This window comes from Dipodomys spectabilis, unplaced genomic scaffold (assembly GCF_019054845.1).
Source record: "Dipodomys spectabilis isolate Male_0828 unplaced genomic scaffold, ASM1905484v1 ptg000422l, whole genome shotgun sequence".
Classification (NCBI taxonomy): domain Eukaryota; kingdom Metazoa; phylum Chordata; class Mammalia; order Rodentia; family Heteromyidae; genus Dipodomys; species Dipodomys spectabilis.
The window spans coordinates 6,471,112-6,497,199 of NW_024871099.1; the positions used below are offsets into that span (position 1 = coordinate 6,471,112).

The window sequence follows — 26,088 nt, forward strand, 5'->3', positions numbered from 1 at the left end:
CTCACTTGGCACGAGCACCGCCTACTGGAAAAGAACGGGCCTCCTCGTGGAGACTGCTCAAGATGGTGTCTTGGCGCACGATGGCGCATGCGCGAGCCCTCCCGCTGCCCACGGCGATCACTGCGCACGCGCGAGCTTCTCCCGTATCGCCGAACCCACCACCACCACCACCCGGTCTCTCCCGCCCTTTATCCTAGCCTCCTGAAGTAGACTACGTTTCCCATGATCCTCTTGGGACGACGGACTTCCGGTGACGTCAACGGAAGCAGTGGTTTGGATAGGGCCCAGCCACCCAGAGGCCGGCTCAGTCACTATGGAGGAGATTGGCATCTTGGTGGAGAAGGCTCAGGTACGGTGGGCATTTGGCTGGGATCTCGATCAAGTTGCCGAGTGAAGTCAGACCCGGAGGCGGGGGTACGGGGGAGGGGGGGCTCCTGAGTGATTTGGAGGGTCCTAGCTTGGGTCTGGATGGCCTCAGGCCGCAGTGCTGCCCCGAGGCCTGTCCGTGTAGCCGAGGGTCGACCAGGCTTTGCCAGAGGAGCTGGGGGGCGGGAGGGAGACAGGGTTACGTCCGAGGGACTTCCGAGGTCAGGCCGCGATGGCTTAGGGACATCGTCACCCCGTCAGGGTTTGGGATAGGACCAGGTGGGTGGCCCAGGGATGTGGGGTAACCAGAGTTGGGAGACGACTGGGGCTTGTGGCGTAGCGGAGGTGGAGAGAGGGAGTTGTGATTCTATCCATGGCTTGGCTGGTGCGTCCCCTAATGTCAGTGGCGGTCTGTTGGGAGTCTGGGTAATGAATGCTAGGGTGCCTGGAAGAGGCACAGAACACGGGGAAATAAATTGTGCTCTGTCCAGAGGGGGGGCTAGGGAGATGAGTCGATGTAACATTTAGATGCTAGTTGGTGACATGGAGATCCTGTTAGGAATGACATACCACCAGCACCCCTGTTTGCAAGACACCTTTACATATAAAAGGGCTTGCTGGGGGCTGGGAAGGTGGCTCAGTGGTAGAGTGCTTGCCTTGCATGCCTGAGGCCCTGGGTTCGATTCCTCAGCACCACATAAGCAGACGGGGAAAAAAAAGCCAGAAGTGGTGCTATGGCTCAAATGGTAGAGTGCTAGCCTTGAGCTGAAGAGCTGAGGGACAGCACCCAGGCCCAGAGTTCAGGCCCCACTCCCGGACCCCCTTTTCCCCCCCAAAAAAAAGGGCTTGTTGAGGAGACTGGGTGAAAGCTTATCTTGAGTCTAGAGCAGTTTCCAGGTCTTTATTTAGAAGGATCAAAAGATCTTGGGCACCTGTTTGAGGTGAAGTGGGAAGGGGGCTCATGGGAGTAAATATCTTTATCCAACCTTGGTTTGCTTCGTGAGTTTAGGATGAGATCCCAGCACTGTCTGTGTCCCGGCCCCAGACTGGCTTGTCCTTCCTGGGACCCGAACCTGAGGACTTGGAGGACCTGTATAGCCGCTACAAGGTATTGTCAACCCCAGCCTGTACAGGACCCAGCTTCTCATGCTCTTCCTATTCTCCAGCTAGAGGCCCAAAGTCATCTTTCTCCTCCCCCTCTTCTCTGTGCTCACAGAAGCTACAGCAGGAGCTGGAGTTCCTGGAGGTGCAGGAGGAGTACATCAAGGATGAGCAAAAGAACCTGAAGAAGGAATTCCTCCATGCCCAGGAGGAGGTGAAGCGGATCCAGAGCATCCCACTGGTCATTGGGCAGTTTCTGGAAGCTGTGGATCAGAACACAGCCATCGTAGGCTCTACCACAGGTGAGTGACAGTGTGGGCCAAAGCACCATAGTCATTCATTACCTATTCAGTGCCTGGTTGCCTGGACCTGGGGACTGCCCGGTGCTAAAGAACAGCTAATAAGGCAGGAAGAGTGTTGGTGGCTCATACCTGACATCCTGGCTACCCCAAAGGCTTGAGATCTGAGGATCATGGTTCAAAGGCAACTCAGGAAAATCCATGAGACTCTGATCTCCAATGAACCACCATAAAGCTAGCAGTGGAGCCGTGGCTTAAGTGGTAGAGCACTAGCCTTGAGCAAAATAGCTCAGGGACAGCACCTGCGTCCCAGGACTGGCACCAAAAAGACTTTTTTTTTCCTTTATCTGTGTGTGTGTGTGTGTTTTGTTTTTACAGTCATGGGGCCTGAACTCTGGGCCTGGGTGCTATCCCTCAGCTCCTCAAGTGCTCTACCACTTGAGCCACAGTGCCACTTCTGGCTTTTTCCACTTATGTGGTGCTGCGGAATTGAACCCATGGCCTCATGCATGTGAGGCAAGCAGTCTACCACTGAGCCACCTTCCCAGCCCTTTATCTATGTTCTTTTTTTTGAGGGGGGTCCAGTCGTGGGCCTGAACTCTGGGCCTGAGCGCTGTCCCTCAGCTCTTCAGCTCAAGGCTGGCTCTACCACTTGAGCCACAGCGCCACTTCCGGCTTTTTCCTTTTTGCTTATGTGGTGCTGAGGAATCGAACCCAGGGCCTCGATCATGCAAGGCAAGCGCTCTACCACTGAGCCACCTTCCCAGCCCTTATCTATGTTCTTATGTGACGCTTTGGAATTGGACTGCTGACCTATTGGGGAGAGTGGTAAGGGAGATTGGCTCCCAGGTGGAGGCCCATGTCCTTAGGCTGTTTCGTTTTGTTTTTGGCAGTCATGGGGCTTGAACTCAGGGCCTAGGTATTGTCCCCTGAGCTCTTCACTCAAGGCTAGCGCTCTACTCTTTGAGCCACAGCTCCACTTCCGGTTAATTGGAGATAAGGATCTCATACTTTCCTGACCAGGCTGGTTTGGACTGCAGTCCTCAGATCTCAGCCTCCTGTGTAGCTAGGATGACAGGCGTGAGCCATCGATGCCTGGCAAGGCCCATGTCTTTGAGAAGGACAGTGAGGAAGCTCCCCACGATGGCTACAGCCTTGAGGGAGCAGATAGTGGGGGCAGTGGAAGAATTACTGGGAGATGTCTAAGAGACAGCTGCAAGTGAGGAGCTGACTGGTCAGGAGGGAGGTTGCTGGGGATCACTAACACAGTTGTAGGAGAGATGGAGGCCTCTCTGAGGTCACAGACCTGGATAACAGTGCCTAAACAGGGCGGGAGGCTAGGTGGGGATCTGTAGGGACTGTGGTGGTCTAGGGCGAGGCACAGGACCTGGGGACCAGTGGGTATCCTGGAGATGGCTCCAGGAAAGATCACCAAGGTAGCCCAGGGACACAGTGAGTGAGCGTGGACATCAGGAGGAGGTGAGCTGGGCATGTAAAGCCAGCATTTGAGACACACTCAGGGCTGTAAACACACAAGGAAGTCGTTATGGGTGGACTGTGGGGATTGGCCAGGGGGTTCCCCCAGGTCTGCATGACGGGACAACTTCCAGGTTGAGGGGAGAAAGGAGGGGGCAGTTTCTCATCCTCTCCTCCCTTCCTGTGCCCTCCCAAGGTTCCAACTACTACGTCCGCATCCTCAGCACCATTGACCGGGAGCTGCTCAAGCCCAACGCCTCGGTGGCCCTGCACAAGCACAGCAACGCGCTGGTGGACGTGCTGCCTCCCGAGGCCGACAGCAGCATCATGATGCTCACCTCGGGTAAGGGAAAGGGGAGGGCCTGAGGCCCCAAGGAGGGGAGTGGGAGGAGGGGGCAGGCTGGGATCCCAAGCTCCTCCCTCCCCCCCCCAGACCAGAAGCCAGACGTGATGTACGCCGACATCGGGGGTATGGACATCCAGAAGCAGGAGGTGCGTGAGGCTGTGGAGCTCCCGCTCACGCACTTTGAGCTGTACAAGCAGGTGAGGAGGCCCAGGGGGCGAGGCCCAAGGGGCGGGGCCCCTTGCATCTGGGGTGAGTGACAGGGCTCCATGACTCCTCCTCCCCTCTGATTTTAGATTGGCATCGATCCTCCCCGGGGTGTCCTCATGTATGGTCCTCCGGGTTGTGGGAAAACCATGCTAGCAAAAGCGGTGGCACATCACACCACAGGTGAGCCTTCATCCCTGCCCGGTCCTCCAGCTGTCTGACCTCACCCTGTCACCTCATTTCTTGCTCATTCATCCTCCCAGGGTCACAGTAGCACAAAACATAGGTTCGGTATCAGGTGCTCCAAGGCTCCCGTGGCTTCAGTCTTGAATCCTAGCTCCTCAGGAGGCCGAGATCCAGGATCGCAATTCAAAGCCAGCCTGGGGAGAAAAGTCCATGAGGCTCTTATCTCCAAGTCATCACCAAAAAGCCAGAAGTAGAGCTGTGGTTCAACTGGTAGAGCACCAGCCTTGAGCAAAAGAGTTCAGGGACAGCGCCTAGGCCCTGAGTTCAAGCCCCAGAACCAGCACCAAAATAAATAAAATCAAGTCAAATTTTAAAACAAATCCAAGCCAGGCACTGATGGCTCATGTCTGTAATCCTAGCTACTCAGGAGGCTGAGATCTGAGGATCGTGGTTCAAAGCCAGCATGGGCAGGAAAGTCCGTGACACTCTTATGTCCAATAAACCACTAGAAAACCGGAAGTGGCGCTGTGGCTCAAGCGGTAGACTTGGATTCCGTGACCATCTCCAAGATGGTAAAAAAAGTGAGATTCTCAGATCCCACCCTTCTAAGGAACTTGGATTCCAGGTGTGAGCCACAGGCATCGGCTAATATCTTGATTTTTAAATATCAGACCAAAATAATAACAATAATAATTTGTAGGCAGGGCTTTATGATTTAGCCTATCCTATCTCTGGGGGGCCCAAGCAAATGGCTGAGAAGGACCTGATTATCAGGAAATCGATGTCTTCATGCTGCCCCAGAGGACACTCATCTCCATCTAACTTTTGTCCTCCCCCCAGCTGCATTTATCCGGGTCGTGGGCTCAGAGTTCGTGCAGAAGTACCTGGGCGAGGGGCCCCGCATGGTGCGGGATGTGTTCCGCCTGGCCAAGGAGAATGCACCCGCCATCATCTTCATAGATGAGATCGATGCCATCGCCACCAAGAGATTCGATGCTCAGACAGGGGGTGAGTGACTGCGGGGCCTGGTTGTGGGGCAGGCTTGCCATGCCGGATGGGGGTGTCCTCGACTGACCACTGTGCTGACATCCCAGCTGACAGGGAGGTACAGAGAATCCTGCTCGAGCTGCTAAACCAAATGGATGGATTTGACCAGAACGTCAACGTGAAGGTTTGGGGTTCACATGGATTCAGGGAGCTGTGGTGTGGGGGGTCAGGGAGGTGGAACCTGGTGGTTGGGCAGGGGCGGGGCCAGGGGCGGGATCAGGTTCATGACCAGAAAGGCAGTGCAGGGAAGCAGGCAAGTCAAGCGTCTTCCTATGCCAGGTGATCATGGCTACAAACAGAGCAGACACCCTGGATCCAGCCCTGCTGCGCCCTGGTCGTCTGGACCGGAAAATTGAATTTCCACTCCCTGACCGCCGCCAAAAGAGGTTGATTTTCTCCACCATCACCAGCAAGATGAACCTTTCTGAGGAGGTCGACCTGGAAGATTGTATCCTGTTCTGGAAATGAGGGGAAATGAGCATCACTTCATCCCATTGTTTAGGGTTTTTGGTGTGTGCGTGTGCTAGATCTAGGCTTGAACTCAGGGCCTGGGCACTGTCCCTGAGCCTCTTTGCCCCCAAGGCCAGCACTCTACCACTTGAGCCACAGCTCCACTTCCGGCTTTTTCTGAGTAGTTTATTGGAGATAAGATTTTTACGGACTTTCCTGCCCCACTGGTTTCAAACTGCAATCCTTAAACCTCAACCTCCTGTGTAGTTAGGATGGCAGGCATGAACCACGGACACCTGGCTCTGGCCTTCTTTTTGCTCAAGGCTAATGCTCTGCCACTTTGAGCCACAGCTCCACTTCCAGTTTTCTGGTGGTTCATTGGAGTTAAGAGTTTCAGACTTTCCTGTCTCAGTTGACTTTGAACCGTGCCCCTTAGATCTGTCTCCTGAGTAGCTAGGATGACAGGTGTGAACTACCAGCACCTGGCCCCATTTGTTAACCACCAGACTGTGCCAGGAGTCGGGGGATGGGGGGGGTACTGAGACTGAGGGAGAATGGGAGGGGTGTGCGAGCAAGATGGCAACGGAGAGTTTCAGCTCTGAGCATTCTCCCTGCCCTTAGGGATTGGCTTCCTTAACTTACCTATTGCAGATGTGGCCCGGCCAGACAAGATTTCAGGAGCTGATATCAACTCCATCTGCCAGGAGGTGAGCCATGCTTCCTCTCTGACCACAAAGGAGATGTTTAAAGATCCTTCCCCTTCCCAGAGACTACTCTCTGCAGCCCCATCATCACCTCATTGTCTCTGTGGAGTCTCAGCCACCCCCGCCCCTTTATCACTGGGGAGGGGGGGGCGGTGCCAGGTAAAGGAGTGCTTGGAGTAGGGTTTGGGTGTGTGCACATGTGTGCACACATGCATGTGCTCCCCAGTACAGGGCTTGAACTCACGGCCTGAGTGCTGTCCTTGAGCTTTTTGGCTCAAGGTTGGCATTCTTACCACTTTGAGCCACAGGGCCACTTCTGGTTGTCTGGTGGTTCATTGCAGATAAGAGTCTCACAGAGCCAGGAATCGGTGGCTCACACCTGTAATCCTACTATTCAGGAGGCTGAGATCTGAGGATCACGATGGGGGAAGAAAAGTCTGTGAGACTTTTATCTCCAATAAACTACTGGAAGTGGTGCTGTGGCTCAAGTGGTAGAGTATTCACCTTGAGCTGAAGAGCTCAGGGATAGTGGCCAGGCCCAGAACTCAAGCCCCACCACCCACACACACACACACACACACACACACACACACACACACACACACACACACACACACACACACACACACACACACACACACACACACGGTAGAGTATTCACCTTGAGCTGAAGAGCTCAGGGATAGTGGTGAAGAGCTCAGGGATAGTGGCCAGGCCCAGAACTCAAGCCACACACACACACACACACACACACACACGGTAGAGTATTCTTGAGCTGAAGAGCTCAGGGATAGTGGCCAGGCCCAGAACTCAAGCCCCACCACACACACACACACACACACACACACACACACACACACACACACACACACACACACACACACACACACACACACACACACACACACACACACACACACGGTAGAGTATTCACCTTGAGCTGAAGAGCTCAGGGATAGTGGTGAAGAGCTCAGGGATAGTGGCCAGGCCCAGAACTCAAGCCACACACACACACACACACACACACACACGGTAGAGTATTCTTGAGCTGAAGAGCTCAGGGATAGTGGCCAGGCCCAGAACTCAAGCCCCACCACACACACACACACACACACACACACACACACGGTAGAGTATTCACCTTGAGCTGAAGAGCTCAGGGATAGTGGCCAGGCCCAGAACTCAAGCCCCACCACACACACACACACACACACACACACACACACACACACAAGTGGTAGAGTATTCACCTTGAGCTGAAGAGCTCAGGGATAGTGGCCAGGCCTAGAACTCAAGCCCCACCACACACACACACACACACACACACACTCAAGCCCCACCACACACACACACACACACACACACACACACACACACACACACACACACAGACTTTGCTTCCCTGTGCTGGCTTTGAACCAAAATCCTCAGATCTCCTAAGTAGCTGGGATTACAGGTGTGAGCCACCGGTACCTGAGCTCAGAAGAGGTTTTAATTCCTGTCTTTCAACAGAGTGGAATGCTCGCTGTCCGTGAGAATCGCTACATTGTCCTGGCCAAAGACTTTGAAAAAGCATATAAGACAGTGATCAAGAAGGACGAGCAGGAACACGAGTTTTACAAGTGATTCCCCACACCCCAGGCAGGGCCTCTCACCCACTCTGGCCCCAAACCTCCTCTGCTTTTCTCTTCATCCACCACTTGTTTATTCAATAAATGGACAAGGTTGAATCTGTTTAATTTCTTTGAAGTTAAACTCAAATTGGAGAACCTGGATCTTGATCGGATGGCAAGGAACGACTTGGGGAATTTAGAAGGTGGGAGGTTGCCATTATGATCACATTAAATATAAATGGCCACAACACTAATGAAAGGACATCTTGTCGGACCCAACTCTGTGCTCAACCCACAGGAAATGCCCTCGGGTTAAAGGCATAGGGGAAAAATATACTATCTTAACACTAGTTAAGAGGGTAGACTTGCAGGGCGCTGGTGGCTCACGCCTGTAATGCTAGCTCCTGAGAAGGCTGAAATCTGAGGATTGCAGTTCAAAGTCAGCCTAGGTTGGAAAGTCCATGAGATTCTTATCTCCAATAAAAACCACCAGAAAACTGGAAGTGGTGCTGTGGCTCAAGTGGTAGAGCACTAGCCTTCAGCTGAAGAGCTGAGGGACAGCGCTCAGGCTCAGAGTTCAATACCCACGACTGAAAAAAGTAGGTAGACCTTATTTTTAGAAACAATTTGATATTGGAGCAAGCAGTGACAAGAGTTTAAAAAAAAAAAAAAAGTCAAGCCATGGGGCTGGGAAGGTGGCTCAATGGTAGAGTACTTGCCTCGCATGCATGAGGCCCTGGGTTAAATTCCTCAGCACCACATAAACAGAAAAGGTTGGAAATGGTGCTGTGGCTTAAGTGGTAGATAAATAGCCTTGAGCTGAAGAGCTAAGGAAAGTCAAGCTGGGAGCTGGTGGCTCACGCCTGTAATCCTAGCTACTCAGCAGGCTGAGATCTGAGGATCAGTCACGATTTGACACCAGCCTGAGCAAGAAAGCCCATGATAATTCTTATCTCCAGTGAACCACCAAAAATTCACAAGTGGAGCCTGGCTATCATTTCAGTATTATGAAGTGAGGCTTTGGGTTGGTTCCATGATCAGATAAAAAAAAAGTATCACTCCTTGGATGCTGGTGGCTCACACTGTATTCCTAGCTACTCAGGAGGCTGAGATCTGAGGATCACGGTTCAAAGCCAGCCAAGGCAGGAAAGCCTGTGAGACTTTTATCTCCAATTAACCACCAGAAAACTAGAAGTGGCACTGTGGTGCAAGGGGTAGTGCACTAACATTGAGCTGAAGAACTCAGGGACAGAGCTCAGGCCCAGAGTTCAAGCCCCACGACTGACACACACACAAAAGTATCATTCAACTGGGAGAGAGCTAAGCTAGTAAAGGGGAGACATTATCCAAAAAGAAGTGTACTCATGGCTGGGAATGTGGCTTAGTGGTAGAGTCCCAACTGCAGCCCCATAACCAATGAGAGAGAGAGAGAGAGATCTTATTCTCTCAGGGTTTAGAGGTGAGGAATAAGAATACCTGTCTGGATAGATTCCCTGTGATGAAATGGGTAGCTTTATGAAACAATAGACAAGAAGACAAACACAGCTGCACAGCCCACCTCTTGATGTGCCAACTTAAGATGCTGCCAGCAAAACCAACACTGGATATGCCCTCTGCCTGACCTTGGACATCCAGAACCTGTGAGCCAAATTAAACTACTTATCTTTAACAAATTATCCAGCCTCCAGTATTTCCTCATAGTAACAGAAAACAGACACATTCTCTAGTTAAAAAAAAAACAGAGGCCTGGGAATGTGGCTTAGTGGTAGAGTGCTTGCCTAGCATGTATAAAGCCCTAGGTTCCATTCCTCAGTTCCACATAAACAGAAAAAGCAAGAAGTGGTGCTATGGCTCAAGTGGTAGAGTGCTAGTCTTGAGCAAAAGAAGATCAGGGACAGTGCTCGGCCCTGAGTGCAAGCACAATAGCAAATAAATGAATATAGGGAACAGCCCCAACTGCAGATACAAGGTGTCAAAAGAAGAGAACAAGGGGATGGGAAGGTGGCTCAGTGGTAGAGCGCTTGCCTTGCATGCATGAGGCCCTGGGTTCGATTCCTCAGCACCGCATAAGCAAAAAGAAAAAAGCCAGAAGTGGCGCTGTGGCTCAAGTGGTGGAGCACTAGCCTTGAGCTGAAGAGCTGAGGGACAGCGCCCAGGCCCAGAGTTCAGGCCCCATGACCGGACCCAAAAAAATAAAATTAAAAAGAAAAAAAAAGAGAACAAATGAGGCTGAGAATGTGGCTTAGTGGTAGAGCACTTGCCTTGCATGCATGAAGCCCTGAGTTCAATTCCTCAAGACCACATGAACAGAAAAAGCCAGAGATAGAGCTGTGTCTCAGTAGTAGAATGCTAGCCTTGAGTAAAAGCAGCTCAGGGACAGTGAGTGCCCAGGCCCTGAGTTCAAGCCCAAAGACTAGCAAACAAACAAACAAACAAAAACCCATGAGGCTGGGGGAGGGGGATAAATACCACTCAGCTGCCATTTATTTATTTATTTTTACCTGTTTGGGGGCTTGACCTCAGAGGCCTGGGCTTCATTTGCTCAAGGCTAGCACTTTACCACTTGAGCCACAGCTCCACTTTTGGCCTTTTCTGTTTATGTGGTACTGAGTAGTCATACCCAGGGCTTCGTGCATGCTAGACAAGTGCTCTACCACTAAGCCACATTCTCAGCCTCTTTTGTTCTCTTCTTTTGACACCTTGTATCTGCAGTTGGAACTGTTCCCTATTATTTATTTATTTGCTATGGTGCTTGCACTCAGGGCCTGGGCACTGTCCATGATCTTCTTTTGCTCAAGGCTAGTGTTCTACTACTTGAGCCACAAGGACACTTCTGGGTTTTTTTGTTTATATGGTACTGAGGACTCAAACCCAGGGCTTCATGCATGCTAGATGAGCACTCTACCACTAAGCCACATTCCCAGCCCTCCCTGAATATTTTAGCAGCAGTAACCAGACAGCATGGGTACTTTACACAGACAGGAAAGCATGTTTGAGCAAGATTTGCAGAAAGGCTCTGGGCACCTGTGGCTCACATTTGTAATCCTAGCTTCATGCATGCTAGATGAGCACTCTACCACTAAGCCACATTCCCAGCCCTCCCTGAATATTTTAGCAGCAGTAACCAGACAGCATGGGTACTTTACACAGACAGGAAAGCATGTTTGAGCAAGATTTGCAGAAAGGCTCTGGGCACCTGTGGCTCACATTTGTAATCCTAGCTACTCAGGAGAATGAGATATAAGGATCACAGTTTGAAGCTAGGCAAGCAGGAAAATCTGGGAGACTTATCTGTAATTAATCACAGAAAAACCTGGAAGTGATGCTGTGGCTCAAGTGGTACAGTGCTAGCCTTGAGTAAAAGAAGCACAGCGACAGTGGCCAAACCCAGAGTTCAAGCTCCAGGACCAGCCAAAAAGAAGAAAAAAGATTTCCAGGAAGAAACATGGCAAATACTGAAATTCTCACAGGCAATGTCCATTCGCAGAGATTTCTTCACAAGTGATTAAAACAATCCATCCAGAGTTGAACTCAAAAACTCTACATGTACATGGTGGCCACTAGGTGGAGGCAGTATCTCAAGGATAAGATATTAATGATAGACTCCTAATAAGAACTGCAGAACACTTTTTGTTTGTTTGTTTTGTTGTTGGTGGTGGGGCCTGAACTCTAGGCCTGAGCCCTGTCCCTGAGCTCTTCAGCTCAAGCCTAGTGCTCTACCACTTGAGCCACAGCACTACTTCCAGTTTTCTGGTGGTTAATTGGAGATAAAGAGTCTCATGGACTTTCCTGTGTGGGCTGCTTTAAACTGTAATCCTCAGATCTCAGCCTCCTGAATAGCTAGGATTACTGGTGTAAGCCAAATTCTCTCTCTCTCTGTCTCTGTCTCTGTCTCTCTCTCTCCTTCCTTTCTTGCTTTGTTTCTTTGCCAGTCCTGGGACTTGAACTCCAGGCCTGAGCGCTGCCCCTTAGCACTTTTTAAATTTCATTGTAAATGTCATATACAGAGGGGTTACAGTTACATAAGTAAGGGAATTGGTATGTTTTTTTTTTTTTTTGTCGGTTATGGGGCTTGAACTCTGGGCCTGGGTGCTGTCCCCAGCTCTTCAGCTCAAGGCTAGCGCTCTACCTCTTGAGCCACAGTGCCACTTTTGGTTTTCTGGTGGTTTGTTACAGATAAGAGTCTCACAGACTTTTTTTTTTTTTTTGGCCTGGTCGTGGGGCCTGAACTCTGGGCCTGGGCGCTGTCCCTCAGCTCTTCAGCTCAAGGCTAGCGCTCTACCACTTGAGCCACAGTGCCACTTCTGGCTTTTTTCTTATGTGGTGCTGAGGAATCGAACCCAGGGCCTCATGCATGCAAGGCAAGCACTCTACCACTGAGCCACCTTCCCAGCCCCTCTCACAGACTTTCCTACCCAGGCTGGCTTAGAACCACAATCCTCAGATCTCAACCTCCTGAGTAGCTGGGATTACAAGTGTGAGCCACCAGTACCCAGATCATTTTTAAAAAAAAAATTTGCCAGTCCTGGGTCTTAAACTCAGGGCCTGGGTACTGGCCATGAGCTTCTTTTGCTCAAGGCTAGCACTCTACCACTTTGCCACAGCGCCACTTCTGGGTTTTTCTGTTTATGTGGTACTGAGACCTCAAATCCAGGGCTTTATGCATGCTAGGCAAGCACTCTACCACTAAGCCACCTTCCCAGCCCCTTCCCGTCATTTTTTAAGGCAGTGGCAGTGTTCTGGAATCTTAGAGGATTTATTGATACATTTGTTTGTTCACTTGCTTGCTTGGCATTGCTGGTGAGTACAGAGTCGCCTATATTTGGCAGGTACTTTACCCCTGAGCCATGCCCCTGACAACTGAATCTTGGGACGGAAACATTCACCATGCATCTGGAGCAGGCTCAGTCCCTGCAAGGCCAGGCTGGGGCTGCAGCCATCTTCCCAGCCATCTCCACGCTCGGAGGACACGCAGGGCAGAAGTCATATAGGAGACTCCAATCTTCCCTGTAACAACTTCCTCAGCGCGTGTTTCTTGCAGCTGTGATGTCCTCTCCAGCTGCTCCTGGCTGCAGAGCCTGCGGGCAGGAGGGCCAACGGCGCTGTCCATGGTGCTGACCACCACGAACTGGAGAACGGCTGGTGAGCCTGGCGCTCCAAGTCTTCTCCCCCATCCCTCTCCCCCATCTCGGTCCTAGGGCTTGAACTCAAGCACTGTAACACTTGAAGGGAGGGAAGGAGGGAAAGAGGAAGGAGGAAGAGCAAGCAGTGGCACGCAGTGCCCAGAGGCCGCCCTGCACGCGCTCTGTGTCTCCCGCAGGTGGCGCTGTCACACGCCTGCACCACGTCTACTTCCAGGCAGTCTTTTCAGACCCTGGGAATGGAAGCACACGGGGAGGGAACGTGGTCATTCCAGTTGTTGAAGCGGGAGGGGGGGCGAGAGGAGTCGCTCCACGGGACAGCATTTGCACAGTGTGCAACAGGCTCCGAGTTGGGGCAAAAAATAAACAGGAGAACCTGACAGGTGCGAAGACTCTTTCCTTCACCTGTGTGGATGATGCAACTCAAAATCACAATGACAGCTCTGGGGGCGTGGCTCAAGTGGTAGAGCACCTGCCTAGCAAGGCAGGAGAGGCCTGAGTTCAAATCCCAGTCCCACCTGGAAACAAAAGGTAAAATGGCCAATGCTTTGATGCTAATACATTCAAAATATTGCCATCCCAATATATAACCATTGTTTTTTTAATTTCTTATACCATATTGGCACATCTCCAGACATGTTTTAAGTGCTCCAGAGCCAACCTTTGGCTGGTGGCCACCGGGGTGCTGACCTTCCAAAGGCTTGATTTCCCAACCACACCTGAATTCCTGTGCCCTGCAACCAATCTCCTGCCACCTCATCTACAACCAACCCCACCCACGTCACTTGTAACCAAGCCCCCACCCACTTAAAACTCCGCCCATCTCACCTGCACCCAAGCCCCACCCACCTCAAAACGCCACCAAACCCGGGCCCACTTCAGCTGCAACCAGACCCTGCCCACCAAATCTGCAACTAAACCCCACCCATCACAACTCTAAGCAAATCCCATCCACCACATCTGCAAACCAAGCCCCACCCATGCCACTGGGCCCACAGCCTAGATGGTCATCTTCAGAGATTCCGAATGTGATCTGACCTGCACCTCAGATAGTCATCTCAAAGTCAGGGAGGCGAGTGGCCAGGCCGAAGACCCCTAAGTGTGCTTCCTCCCTCTTCTCCTGAGACTCCTCCTCTTCTTCCTCTTCATAGACCTCCTCCTCCTCTTCTAGGATGGCAACCAGCTCCTCCCGAAGAGCTCCCATCTCCAGCCCCAGGCTGCACAGCTGGCCCAGCAACTGGATATCCATTCTGCGTAGGCTGCCCTGCCAAGAAGAAGAGCACCATAGATAGGCAGGCCACCAGGGGTCCCAGGCAGGAATTTGTCCCTCATTCATCAGTGACACTTTCTTCTTCAAATTGCTCATGATCTCTATTTCTCTGATCTGTCTGCCCCTGCTCTTGCTCTAATTTCCACCCCATCTCTGGGTCCATTCCTATCTCTCATTCTATGTCTCCACTTTTCCCTCTATCTCAGCCTCATTCTCTACTTTGGTCTTCAATCTCTGACCTTTTCTTCTTCCTCCTCATTTTGTTTTTTGTTTTTTTTTTTTTTGTGCCAGTCCTGGGGCTTGAACTCAGGGCCTGGGCTCTGTCCCTAAGCTTCTTTTGCTCAAGGCTAACATTCTACTACTTGTGCCACAGCACCCCTTCTGGCTTTCTCTGCTTATGTGGTACTGAGGAATTGAACCCAGGGCTTCATGCATACTATGCAGGCACTCTACCACTAAGCCTCATTCCCAGCCCATCTGTGCACTTGTGTTTGTAGTTCATGATAGGCTTTCATCATGTAGCCCTGGCTGGCCTCAAGATCCTCCTCCCTCAGCCTCCCAAAAGCTGGGATGACAGGTGCGCGGAAGCCCCTGATTAATCTCTGGCCCTTTCTATTTCTACTTATTCATTCATTTCCCTGCCCCCCTCTCTCCTGTCCTTCCAAGCCTGGTCACTCACCAGCTCCTCCCAGATCCACTGCAGGCTCTCCTGGGCTTCTTCACGGTCTGGCCCTGGTGACAGCAGTGTCTGGCTCAAGCTCTCCTCTGGTGGGGGTTCCCTCAGGGCAGGGGGAGGTGGGCCGAGCCCTGAGGGCTCTAGGCCAGCTTGCTTCAGCTGTATCCATAGCTCCATCGGGTCTGAGAGGGGACTGCCAGAGCAGGAAGTAGCAAGGTCCAGGGTGACCCAGTCCCTGGAGAGTTGTGGATTGGGAGGGAGGAAAGGGCAGCTGGGGGAAGAACTGGCAGAAACATCCCAAAGTCCATTCTTGAGGGAGAATCTGCTGACCACGCGTTCCTCAGCACTGGCTGTTCGGTGTCTTGTTAGATTACCTGTTTCTGCTGGCTCCTCCCACCTCTGCAGCCTCCACACTTCAGCCTCCCTCACTGAACTTTCTCCCCTGAAGCTCTTGACTTGCTCACAGCTCTGACCTTGCTTGTTTTATTTATTTATTTTTTGGTCATGGGGCTTGAACTCTGGGCCTGGGCACTGTCCCTGAACTCTTCAATCAAGGTGAGTGCTCTACCATTTGAGCCACAGAACCACTTCTGGTTTTCTGGTGTTACAGATTCCTAAACTGGCTAGCTTTGAACTGTGCTCCTCAGATCTCAGCCACCTGGGATTACAGGCATGAACCACCAGTGCCAACCCTTGCTTTTTTTTTTTTTGGGGGGGGGGGCTCAGGCCATGCCATGGATGCTTCTTTACCAGAATGTTCCATGTCCAGGCTTCTGGCTGTAGGAGAACTAACAATTCCACTGCCTCTGAACTTGACTGAGGTTATTGGCCCTGTCAAGATGGTCCTACTGTGGAAAAAACTGGAAAGTACTGCAGTCATTGACGGGTATAGACCCTTCTTTCAAGCCCAAGGTGTTAAAAAAAATCCTTCAATAAACCAGGCACAGTGGTGCATTCCTATATCCCTGTGTTTGGGAGGGGGAATCAGGGGGATCAGGAGTTTGAGGTCAGCCTGGATTGAACAGCAAGAAGTTATCTCAGGGCCAGAGGCTGGTGGCTCACGTCTGTAATCCTAGCTACTCAGGAGGCTGAGATCTGAGGATCACAGTTCACAGCTAGCCTGAGCAGAAAAGTCCGTGAGACTCATCTCCAATGAACCACCAGAAAACTGGAAGTGGCGCTGTGGCTCAAGTGGTAGAGCAAGCACTCGCCTTGAGTGAAGAGCTGAAGGACAGTGCCCAGGCCCTATGACTGACAAAGAAGAGGAAGAGGAAGAAGAAGAAGAAGAAGAAGAGGAGGAGGTGGCGGCTGCAACAGCAGCAGTAGTTGTTATCTCTGCACAAAACAAATAAAATAAAACCCACCATGGACATGTAATAGATTCCAAACCCCTGACTTAATGCTGACAGCCTTCTAGAGCTCAAGACCCTAACTAAGCATGCTAAGGTCTCAAAATGATCTCAGGGATTTCAAAGACAATATGGCCAGAATAGAACTCTCCATGAAGGCCTGGTCTCAACTGGAACTTACCCCACTGGACCCACTTCTGCTGACACTGTAACAAATCATAATCTTACCAGCTTTAAACAAAACACTGGATTATTCTCTTGCCAGGGGCTGGTGGCTCACATCTGTAATCCTAGCTACTCAGGAGGCTGAAATCTGAGGATCAAGGTTTAAAGCCAGCCTGAGCAGGAAAAGTCCATGATCTCTTTTTTTTGGGGGGGGGGGGGGGGGAGGGGGAGGGCTGGTCCTGGGGCTTGAACTTAGGGCTTGGGCACTGTCCCTGAGATCTTTTGCAAAGGGCTAACACTATCACTTAGGCCACCATGGCACTTCCAGCTTTTTCTGAGTAGCTTATTGGAAATAAGAGTTTTACAGGCTTTCCTGACCAGCCTGGCTTCAAACTACAATCCTCAAATCTCACCCTCCTCAGTAGTTAGGGTAACAGGCATGAGCCACTGGTGACTCCAGTGAACTACCAGGAAACCGGAAGTGGCGCAGTAGCTCAAAGTCATAGAGCGCTAGCCTTGAACAAAAGAGATCAGGACCAGTGCACAGCCTCTGAGCTCAAACCCATGACTGACAAAAAAAAAAAAAAAAAAAAGATTATTCTCTTAAAGTTCTGGAGGTCAGCCGGGCACTGGTGGCTCACGCCTGTAATCCTAGGTGCTCAGGAGCCTGAGATCTGAGGATCCTGACAATTCAAAGCCAGCCAGGGCAGGAAAGTCTGTGAGACTCTTATCTCCAATAAACCACTAGAAAAATACTAGAAGTGGCACTGTGGCTCAAGCAGTTAGAGCACTGGCCTTGAGCTGAAGAGCTAAGGGATAGCACCCAAGCCCAGTTCAAGCCCCATGACTGACAAAATAAATAAATAAAAATCTGAAGGTCAGGAATCTAACCCAGAAAGAGTGTTCATGCCTGTAATCCTAGCTACTTCTAACTTCCAGAACTTAAAGAGAATAATCTTTCTTTTTAATGTTGGTTGGCTTGAATGCAGAGTGCTGTCCCTGAGTTTTTTCCCTCAAGAGGAAAGTCTTTTTTTTTTTTTTTTTTGCCAGTTCTGGGGCTTGGACTCAGGGCCTGGGTACTGTTTCTGAGCTTCTTTTGCTCAAGGCTAGCACTCCACCACTTGAGCCACAGCACCACTTCTGCCCTTCTATGTTTATGAGGTACTGAGGAATTGAACCTAGGGCTTCATGCATGCTAGGCAAGCACTCTACCACTAAACCACATCCCCAGCCCAAAGAGAGGCTTTTCTCCAAGTAACCACCAAAAATCTGGAAGCAGAACTGTAGGTCAAGTGGTAGAGCACCAATTTTAAGGAAAAAGAGCACAAAGGCACTGCAGCCAGGCCCTGGACCTAGGACCCACACCAAAGAGAGAGAGAAAGACAGAGAGATAGAGAAAGAAAATAAAGGTGGAAAGGTGCTCAAAGTAATCATTTAACCCAAGAGCTACTCAGGATGCTGAGAGCTGAGGAAAGCAGTTCAAAGCCAGATTGGACAGGAAAGTCCCTGAGAGGCTTTTCTCCAATTAACCTCCAAAGAGCTGGAAGTGGAACTGTGGCTCAAGGGGTAGAGCACCAGCCTTAAATTAAAAAGATGAAGGAACAGCAGCCAGGCTTTGCATTCAAGCCCTAGGACCCGAACAAAGATAAAAAGAAAGAAGGAAGGAAGAAAAAAAAAAAGAGAGAGAGAAAGGATTTAAAAAAACGAAAGGCGCTCAAAGTAATCCCTCAACACAAGACGCATAAAGGGTGAGTGCTCCTTTAAGAGGAGGGCTGGAAAGCTGAGGGGCGGGGCCTAAGAGACCTACCGGACTGAACCACGTGGCCTTTGGAATCCCCGCCCCTTCCCGTTTATGGGTGCAAGATGGCGGCGCCCAGAGCGGTAGGTGACCTAGCGTTCCCCAAACCTAAGTTCTCCCCCTGCAGCCTTTCCTTCAGGGCCCTCGCCGCCAGAAAGCAGCAGCATCCGCCTGCGCCTCCCTGAATCTCCCTGCACCGGGCGTGGGCACCTGCGGTTCCTCGGGGCCGAGATATCCCGACGGTGCGGCTGGCAAGAGGAGCGACAGTAACAGTGGGCGGGAACTTGGCAGGGAGTAGCCAATGACTGTGAGGGTGTGGTGCCGAAGAGACACGCGCAGCCAATCGGAGGGACGGATTCGGCTCTACAGGGAACCAATAAGCAGGCGAGGGTTGGACCGGAAGGGAATGATTCTGGGAAATGATTGGATGAGAGTCTGGGAGGCGGGGTAGGGGTGGGAGTCGGGAGGGGACGAACACCAGAATTGTGTTGAAAACCCAAAGACAGGAAGGGTTGAAGGCTTGAGCAGTAGGTAGGTGAATTTGGCATTACTCGCCTCGCATGGAAGATTCGGTCCCATCTCCAGCACCAAAAAACTAATGGAAATTTTTGTGTTTTTGACTGTACTGGGTGTTTAAAACTCAGGGCCAGGTACTTGTCTAAGAAACACACGAGCCATGCTCCGAGCAAAAGCTTTTTACATAGGGTCCTGAATTTTCCCCCATACTACCCTGGACTGCGACCCACCAACCTAAGGCAGTACAACACAGCTGAGACCACGGGTGTATACCACCACACCCAAGCTTATTTTGCTGAGATGAGAGTCTCTATAACGTTACGCCTGGGATGACCTCAAACCTCCAATTTCTACCTCCCCAGTGGCAGCGTTTACAGATGTAGGGCCCTTACCTGACCTGTGTTTTGAGGAGGCAGGAAATGAGTCATTCAGGAAGATCTCAGGGAGAATTCGGTAATGTTTAGGGTTGAATTTGTGAGAATTTTTTTTAAAAAATCATAAAAATGATTTGGAAAGAAAAAGGCGGCGGCTTTGGAAGAAAATTAAACCAAAGAACCTGGGAAATGCAAGAATGTTTGTCTAAATTCAAGAGAAAATTTAGGGTTAATTAAAGGAAGAACTTAGGCTGGCAGAGTGGTTCAATTGATAAAGTACCTGCCTCGGAAAGGTGAATCCCTGAGGTTTTGTTTTTAAAGGCCAGGCACAGGTGGCCACACCTGTAATCCTAGAGCTACACCTGAGGCTCAGACTCAAGGATCATGGTTCAAAGTCAGCTCAGGCAGGAAAGTCTTATTTCCAATTAACCCTCACAAAACCCTCAAAAAAAAAAAAAAAGTGGGACTGTGTCTCAAAGTGGTAGAGTGCTAGCTTTGAACAAAAGAGCTCAGAGACAGGGCCCAGGCCCTGAGTTCAAGCCCTATGACAGGAGGAGGAGGAGAAGGGGGAAGAGGGGAGGGAAGGAGGGAGAAAGAGGGAAGAGGAAGAAAAAATAATTTGAGGAAAATATAATGCTAGCTACTCAGGAGGCTGAGATGTGCAGATCACAGTTCAAAGTCAACCCAGTCAGGACAGTATGTGAGAATCTTTATCTCCAGTGAACCACCAGAAAAGCTGGAAGTAGAACTAGGGCTCAAGTGGTAGAGCATTAGCCTTGAGCAAAAGCAGCTCAGGCACAGCGTCCAGGCCCTGAGTTCAAGCCCTATTACACACACACACACACACACACACACACACACACACACACACACAAGCAGGGGATTAAGGTTAGGTTTATGGAGCAAAAAAAACGTAACCTTGCTTCAGGTTCAACTCCTCCTTTCCTGTCCTCCTTAGTTCCAACGCCTGGTGGCCTCAGAACTGTGTAAGAATTCCAGAGGCCTCCAAGGTCTGAGTCAGGTGGTCGCCCCAGAGAGCAATCAGAAGAAGAAAAGGACTCTCCTACAATTCCTGTCTGACTACTTCTACGACATGGAGGCCCTGAGGGAGTACTTGCTGCGGAGGCAGATTTTGAAGGTGCAGAGGAAAAATCGGTGAGAACCTGAGGCCTGGAAGGCCTGGTGGAGACCCTGGGGCTAGGACCACCCAGCTGGAGTCCAGCTCCTGCCCGTGCCACTGGCAGGTCTTTCCTCCCTTCCCCCCCCACTTCCTCTGCCAACTTCAGCTCCAGCCCACAGCTTTGTAAAAGGTTCCTCCTCCTTCAAGCTCCTCTCTTACCAGCTGCAGTCGGGGGTGTAGCTGGAATCTCAGCCCTAGGATGACTAAAACCAATGTTCATTTCTCCCTTAAAAAAGTGTGTTCAGGTTGGGAATGTGGCTTAGTGGCAAAGTGCTTGCTTAGCATGCTTGAAGCCCTGGGTTTGATTCCTCAGCACCACATAAACAGAAAACGACAGAAGTGAGCACTGTGGCTCAAGTGGTAGAATGCTAACTTTGAGCAAGAGAAGCTCAGGGACAGCGCCCAGGCCCTGAGTTCAAGCTCCAGGACTGGCAAAACAAATAAAAAGAAAATGTGCTCATTCCAGGAATGGGTACCACCTTCCACCAAATTTGTTTAGCCCAAATATAAGAGTCTTCCCCCCTCCTCCCCACCTCTTACCCCCTCCCCCTTTCTTGGCTTCTCTGCCCTTCACAACTAGTCTGGCAGTAATAGAATATTCCAAATGTGACCAGTTCACATTTCACATTTGGGCACCCCTGGGGCACCCCATGTCATCCTAGCTACTCAGGAGGCTGAGATATGAGGATCATAGTTCACAGTTAGCCCAGGTAGTAAAGTCTGTAAGACTCTTATCTCCAATGAGCCATCAAAAAAAAAAAACCTCTGGACTGGAGGCATGGCTCAAGTGTCAATGGAAAAAGCCCAATGAGAGTTGAAGGCCCTGAGTTCAAGTCCCAGTACTTGCACACACACACACACACACACACACACACACAAAATCTCCAAGGACTAAGGCTTAGCCCTTATACTAGAATACTAGCATTTTAGTAAACTCTCAGTAAAGACTTGCAACCAGGCTACTGTGTTTGCTGGGCGTCCCAGACACCTGGCATGCCGGAAGGAACCCTGGGGTTTTCCAGTCCTAATCTTTGCTCTGGTTCTCTCTGCAGATCCTTCCTCGCCCTGAAGGAGCACTATGGCCCCTATGTCACAGGTGCCTACTTCGTCCTGAAGCTGGGAGGTGCAGTCAAGTAAGACAAAGGTTTCAGATTGCAGGGAGGGGGCAGGGATCCCTAAGGCCTGGGCAGTCACTGGGAGGCAGTGAGCTCCCCACTGCCACCTAGTGGCCATGTGGCAGAGGGTTTGTTCCTGGGCTTCTGTTTTGTCTATAATAAAATGGGATGGGTAGGTACTAAGGGGGCTGAAATCTGAGAATTGTAGTTCAAAGCCAGCCCAAGGAAGGAAAGTCTGTAAGACTCTTATCTCTAATTAACCACCAGAAAACCAGTACTGGAGATGTGGCTCAAAGTGGTAGAGCTCTAGCTTTGAGCAAAAGAACTCAGGGACATGGGGCTGGGAATGTGGCTTAGTGGTAGAGTGCTTGCTTAGCATGCATGAAGCCCTGGGTTCAATTCCTCAGTACCATATAAACAGAAAAAGCCGTAAGTGGTGCTATGGCTCAAGTGGTAAGTTCAAGCCCCAAGACTGGCAAAAAAAACCCCAACAAAACAAAACAAAACAACTCAGGGACAGCACCTAGGCCTTGAGTTCAAGCCCCAAGACTGAGAAAGGAAAGAAGAAAAAAGAAAGAAAAGAAAAGAAAAAGGGCAACAAAAGAAAAGAAAAAGGGCCAGTGTTTGTAGATGTGTCATAAAAATTGGGATTTTTGCCGGGTATTGGTGGCTCACGCCTGTAATCCTAGCTACTCAGAAGGCTGAGATCTGAGGATCACAGTTCAAAGTCAGCTTGGACAAGAAAGTCCGTGAGACTCTTATCTCCAATAAACCACTCAAAAACCGGAAGTGGTGTTGTGGCTCAAGCGGTAGAGTGCTCACCTTGAGCTGAAGAGTGCAGGGACAGCACCCAAGTCCAGAGTTCAAGCCCCATGACCAACAAAAAAAAAGGGGGGGGGGATTTTTTGCCCTCTAAACCTTTGTAAGGAGGTATAACAAAGCAAATGTGTTCAATAAAGTTAGCCAGCTGGGAAGGGTGGCACAAACCTGTAGTCCCAGATACTCAGGAAGGAGAGGTTAGGGGTGGGAAGGATTTCTTGAGCTCAAGAGTTCAGTAACCCACCTGGGACACATAGCATGACTCCATCTCAAAAGAATTTTTCTGGGCTGGGAAGGTGGCTCAGTGGTAGAGTGCTTGCCTAGTATGCATGAAGCCCTGAGTTCAATTCCTCAGCACTACATACACAGAAAAAGCCAGAAGTGACGCTTTGGCTCAAGTGGCAGAGTACTCGCCTTGAGCAAAGGAAGCTTAGGGACAAGCCCCAGAACTGGGGGGGGGGAGAAGAGGGGAAGAGAGAGAAAGAGAGTCTTTTTTTGTTGTTGTTGGTTGTGGGGCTTAAACTCTGGGCTTGGGCTGTCCCTCAGCTCTTCAGCTCAAGATGAGCGCTCTATGGCTTGAGCCACAGCGCCACTTCTTGCCACTTCTTGTTTTCGAGTGGTTTATTGGAGATAAGAGTCTCACAGATTTTCCTGCCCTGGCTGGCTTTTAACCTCGATCCTCAGATCTCAGCCTCCTGAGTTGCTAGGATTACAGGCGTGAGCCACCAGCACCCGGCTCTTTTTTTTTTTTTTGTCTGTCATGGGGCTTGAACGCTGTCCCTGAGCTGCTTTTGCTCAAGGCTAGCACTCTACCACTTGAGCCACAGCACCACTTCCAGCTTTTTTGAGTAGTTTCTTAGAAATAAAAGTCTTACCACGTTTCCTTCTGCAGTGGCTTCAAACTGCGAACCTCAGATCTCAGCCTCCTGAGTAGCTAGGATGACAGGCGTGAGTCACTGCCTGGCAAGACAGTTTTTTTTTTTTTGCCAGTTGTGGGGCCTGAACTCTGGGCCTGGGCACTGTCCCTCAGCTCTTCAGCTCAAGGCTAGCGCTCTACCACTTGAGCCACAGCGCCACTTCTGGCATTTTCTGCTTATGTGGTGCTGAGGAATCGAACCCAGGGCCTCATGCATGCAAGGCAAGCACTCTACCACTGAGCCAGCTTCCCAGCCCCCCCAAGATAGTCTTTCTTGCTGAGTAAAGTGGCTCCTGTCTGTAGTCTCAGCTACTGAGGCAGGTAGAGATTGGCAGGATCACAGTCCTAGACTGGGCCTCAACAAAAAAGACTTTGGCTCCCATTGGTTCCTGGAGGCCTGTTAAGCAACATCTTGGGTTTGGGACAGAGGGAAGGGACCGGAGGGGTCATTTGGCCATCTGGGAGGATGTGTTCTTATCCAGCATCTCTTGGGCCCTGGGTGCTGGTGTGTGATGCATCCCATGGTCACAGGACCACACAGGACACCAGCCCCTTCAATGGGGCACTGTGGGCACCTCTGACCTTCCCTCCCTATCCTTCCAGGTTCCAGGGCCAAGAGTGGATCCGGCCCAGCAAGCATGGCTGGATCTCTCCCTTGTTAGGCGATCTGCACTCGGTACCCGTAGAGGCCGTGGATGTCAGCGGTTGCATCATCAACTACGAAGGCCTGGACCACATCCGTGAGCGGGCAGCCCAGGAGGGAGTGGGCGGTAGGGAAGGGACGCGGGGCTTCCCCAAAGGACCCCTGATGACCCCAGCCTTCTGCCTCCTTGCAGTGCTCCTGAAGGAGCTCCGCTCCCTGTCCCTGCAGCGCTGTCCCCACGTGGATGACTGGTGCCTCACTCGTCTCTACCCGCTGGCCGGCTCGCTGCAGGAGCTGTCGCTGGCCGGGTGTCCCCGAGTCTCCGAACGGGGCCTCGCCTGCCTCCACCACCTCCAGTGAGACCTCAGGCCAGGCTGGCACCATGCCAAGCCCACTCCTGCCTAGCACTGATTCAGTGGAGAGTGAGGAGGAGAGCTACTGGGCGGTCCCCATGTCCCCTCCCTCCGCCACAGCCCAGGGGTGTGAGCACAAGGGAGCAGTCACTTGGGCCTGAGCTTCTTTGTTCAAGGCTAACACTCAACCACTTGAACCACAGCCTCACTTCTGGCTTTTTCTGAATAGTTTATTGGAGATAAGAGCCAGCCTGGGCTGGCTTTGAACCTCGATCCTCAGGTCCCAGCCTCCTAAGTAGCTAGGATTACAGGCCATGCCACGCTGTTTGCACGGCAGCAGAACAGTTGGACCCAACAGCCGTATTTGTGATTAACAGTGGATTTCATGTCCTTAACCAGCTGTAGACTTAGTTTGAATATGGCCAGGCACCGATAACTCATGCCTGTCATCCTAGCTGCTCAGGAGGCTGAGATCTGTGGCTCACGGTTTGAAGCCAGCCCTAGCTACTCAGGTGGCTGAGATCTGAGGATTGTGGTTCAAAGCCAGCCTCGGCAGGAAAGTTCCTGAGACTCTTATCTCCAATGAACCACCAAAAAAAAGCCAGAAATGGAGTTGTGGTTCAAGTGGTAGAACACCAGCCTTGGGCACAGAAGCTCAAGGACATCACCTAGGCCCAGAGTTCAAGCCCCAAGACCAGCACCAGAAAAGAAAAAGGTTTTATGAAGCTGGGAATCTGGGGGTTGAGATGAGGCTCAGGACCCCCACCCATGTGTACGCGTGCACACCAGGGCTGGCCTCACTGCCCTCCTTGCCTTCTTCCAGGAACCTCCGCCGATTAGACATCTCGGACCTCCCTGCTGTGTCCCACCCCGGCCTCACTCACATCCTGGTGGAGGAGATGCTGCCGCACTGCGAGGTGGTAGGGGCCGGCTGGGCCCAGGACCTGCAGCCAGGGGACACACCCAGTCCCGTCCAGTCTAGCCTTCAGTCCACAGCCCACTCCAGCTAGGCCTCAGAGGGCTGTGTGATGTCCAGTGTGTCACTGTGGCTTCGTGAGGTTTATGCAGCACCAGGTACTGGCAGATCAGAGGGAGAGAGAGAGAGAGAGAGGGAGAGAGAGGATGGGATTATTGGTCCTGGCTCTCATCTGTCAGGCTGTCTTCACAGCAAAGCTGCAGGGGGCTCTGTGGTTCCCCACCCTCATCTAGTGGCTCCCCCAAATGGTTCCCCTGAGCCATCACTTGCAGGAACCTTGAACAACACCAGGTGCACAGCCATGGCCCCACAAAGGGCCTGTCCTTGTTTGTCTGCTCTGTGAAGATGGAGCTGGGCCTTTGGAGTATTTCTTTGCCGGATATACAGTGAGCTTGGTTGGGAGAAAGTGCTGTATTTCTTTGCCAGATATACAGTGAGCTTGGTTGGGAGAAAGTGCTGGGGAACCATTCAGGGAAGAAGCATGGAATCCCCAATACCCACAGCTCACAGCTTCTCAGGGTCTCAGATGGTCCTCAGCATCCTCTGACACCTCTACCTCAGCTCCCTCATGGGGTGTGGGAGGATGAGGGGGACACCAGAGCTCTCCAGAATCCCAGATAGATTTCCAGTCAGTTCCGAGGCACTTTACCAGTGAATCCATCATGGTTCCAATTTGCTGTTGAAGTCAATAATCCTATATATTAAACTTTCCCCATTTAAATTACTGAATCTTTTTTTTTCCTCCTTTTTTTTTTGGGGGGGGGGGGAGGGGTCTGGTCGTGGGGCCTGAACTCTGGGCCTGGGCACTGTCCCTCAGCTCTTCAGCTCAAGGCTAGCGCTCTACCACTGAGCCACCTTCCCAGCCCTTTTTTTCCTCCTCTTGACTGGACCTGGAGTCCTAGGATTGGTCTGATTGAGCCTTTGGATTTGAGCACAGCACTGTGTTCCTGGCTAATGGGACAGAAAATGCTAGAAATCCCTGCATGCAGCAGCCTCAGGATCCCC

The 26,088-nt window shown here is 51.2% G+C and overlaps 3 protein-coding genes across 6 annotated transcripts; 2 read left to right on the forward strand and 1 right to left on the reverse strand.

The window, feature by feature from the left end:
• Positions 1-238: 238 nt before the first annotated feature.
• Psmc4 (proteasome 26S subunit, ATPase 4) lies at positions 239-7,912 on the forward strand. Its single transcript, XM_042667856.1, has 11 exons — positions 239-349; positions 1,376-1,474; positions 1,583-1,769; positions 3,439-3,585; positions 3,676-3,785; positions 3,882-3,975; positions 4,819-4,986; positions 5,073-5,149; positions 5,305-5,473; positions 6,127-6,182; positions 7,692-7,912. The coding sequence occupies exons 1-11, from the start codon at positions 314-316 to the stop codon at positions 7,803-7,805; spliced, it is 1,257 nt and encodes a 418-aa protein (XP_042523790.1). The 5' UTR covers positions 239-313; the 3' UTR covers positions 7,806-7,912.
• Positions 7,913-12,552: 4,640 nt separating this feature from the next.
• Erich4 (glutamate rich 4) lies at positions 12,553-15,271 on the reverse strand. 4 transcript variants are annotated; one of them, XM_042668211.1, is made up of 3 exons: positions 14,883-15,139; positions 13,972-14,197; positions 12,553-12,870 (listed from the first exon to the last, which is right to left on the reverse strand). In XM_042668211.1, the coding sequence occupies exons 1-2, from the start codon at positions 15,054-15,056 to the stop codon at positions 13,979-13,981; spliced, it is 393 nt and encodes a 130-aa protein (XP_042524145.1). In that variant the 5' UTR covers positions 15,057-15,139; the 3' UTR covers positions 12,553-12,870; positions 13,972-13,978. The 4 variants fall into 4 exon arrangements, with proteins under 4 accessions (XP_042524145.1, XP_042524144.1, XP_042524143.1 ...); XM_042668210.1 differs by lacking the exon at positions 12,553-12,870 and adding an exon at positions 12,877-13,166; XM_042668209.1 differs by lacking the exon at positions 12,553-12,870 and adding an exon at positions 13,184-13,451.
• A 2,964-nt stretch (positions 15,272-18,235) lies between these two features.
• On the forward strand, positions 18,236-25,812 carry Dmac2 (distal membrane arm assembly component 2). Its single transcript, XM_042668207.1, has 6 exons — positions 18,236-18,274; positions 20,040-20,236; positions 21,314-21,394; positions 23,715-23,851; positions 23,948-24,110; positions 24,931-25,812. Exons 1-6 carry the CDS (start codon positions 18,257-18,259, stop codon positions 25,115-25,117), a joined length of 783 nt encoding a protein of 260 aa, XP_042524141.1. The 5' UTR covers positions 18,236-18,256; the 3' UTR covers positions 25,118-25,812.
• The last annotated feature ends 276 nt before the right edge of the window (positions 25,813-26,088 follow it).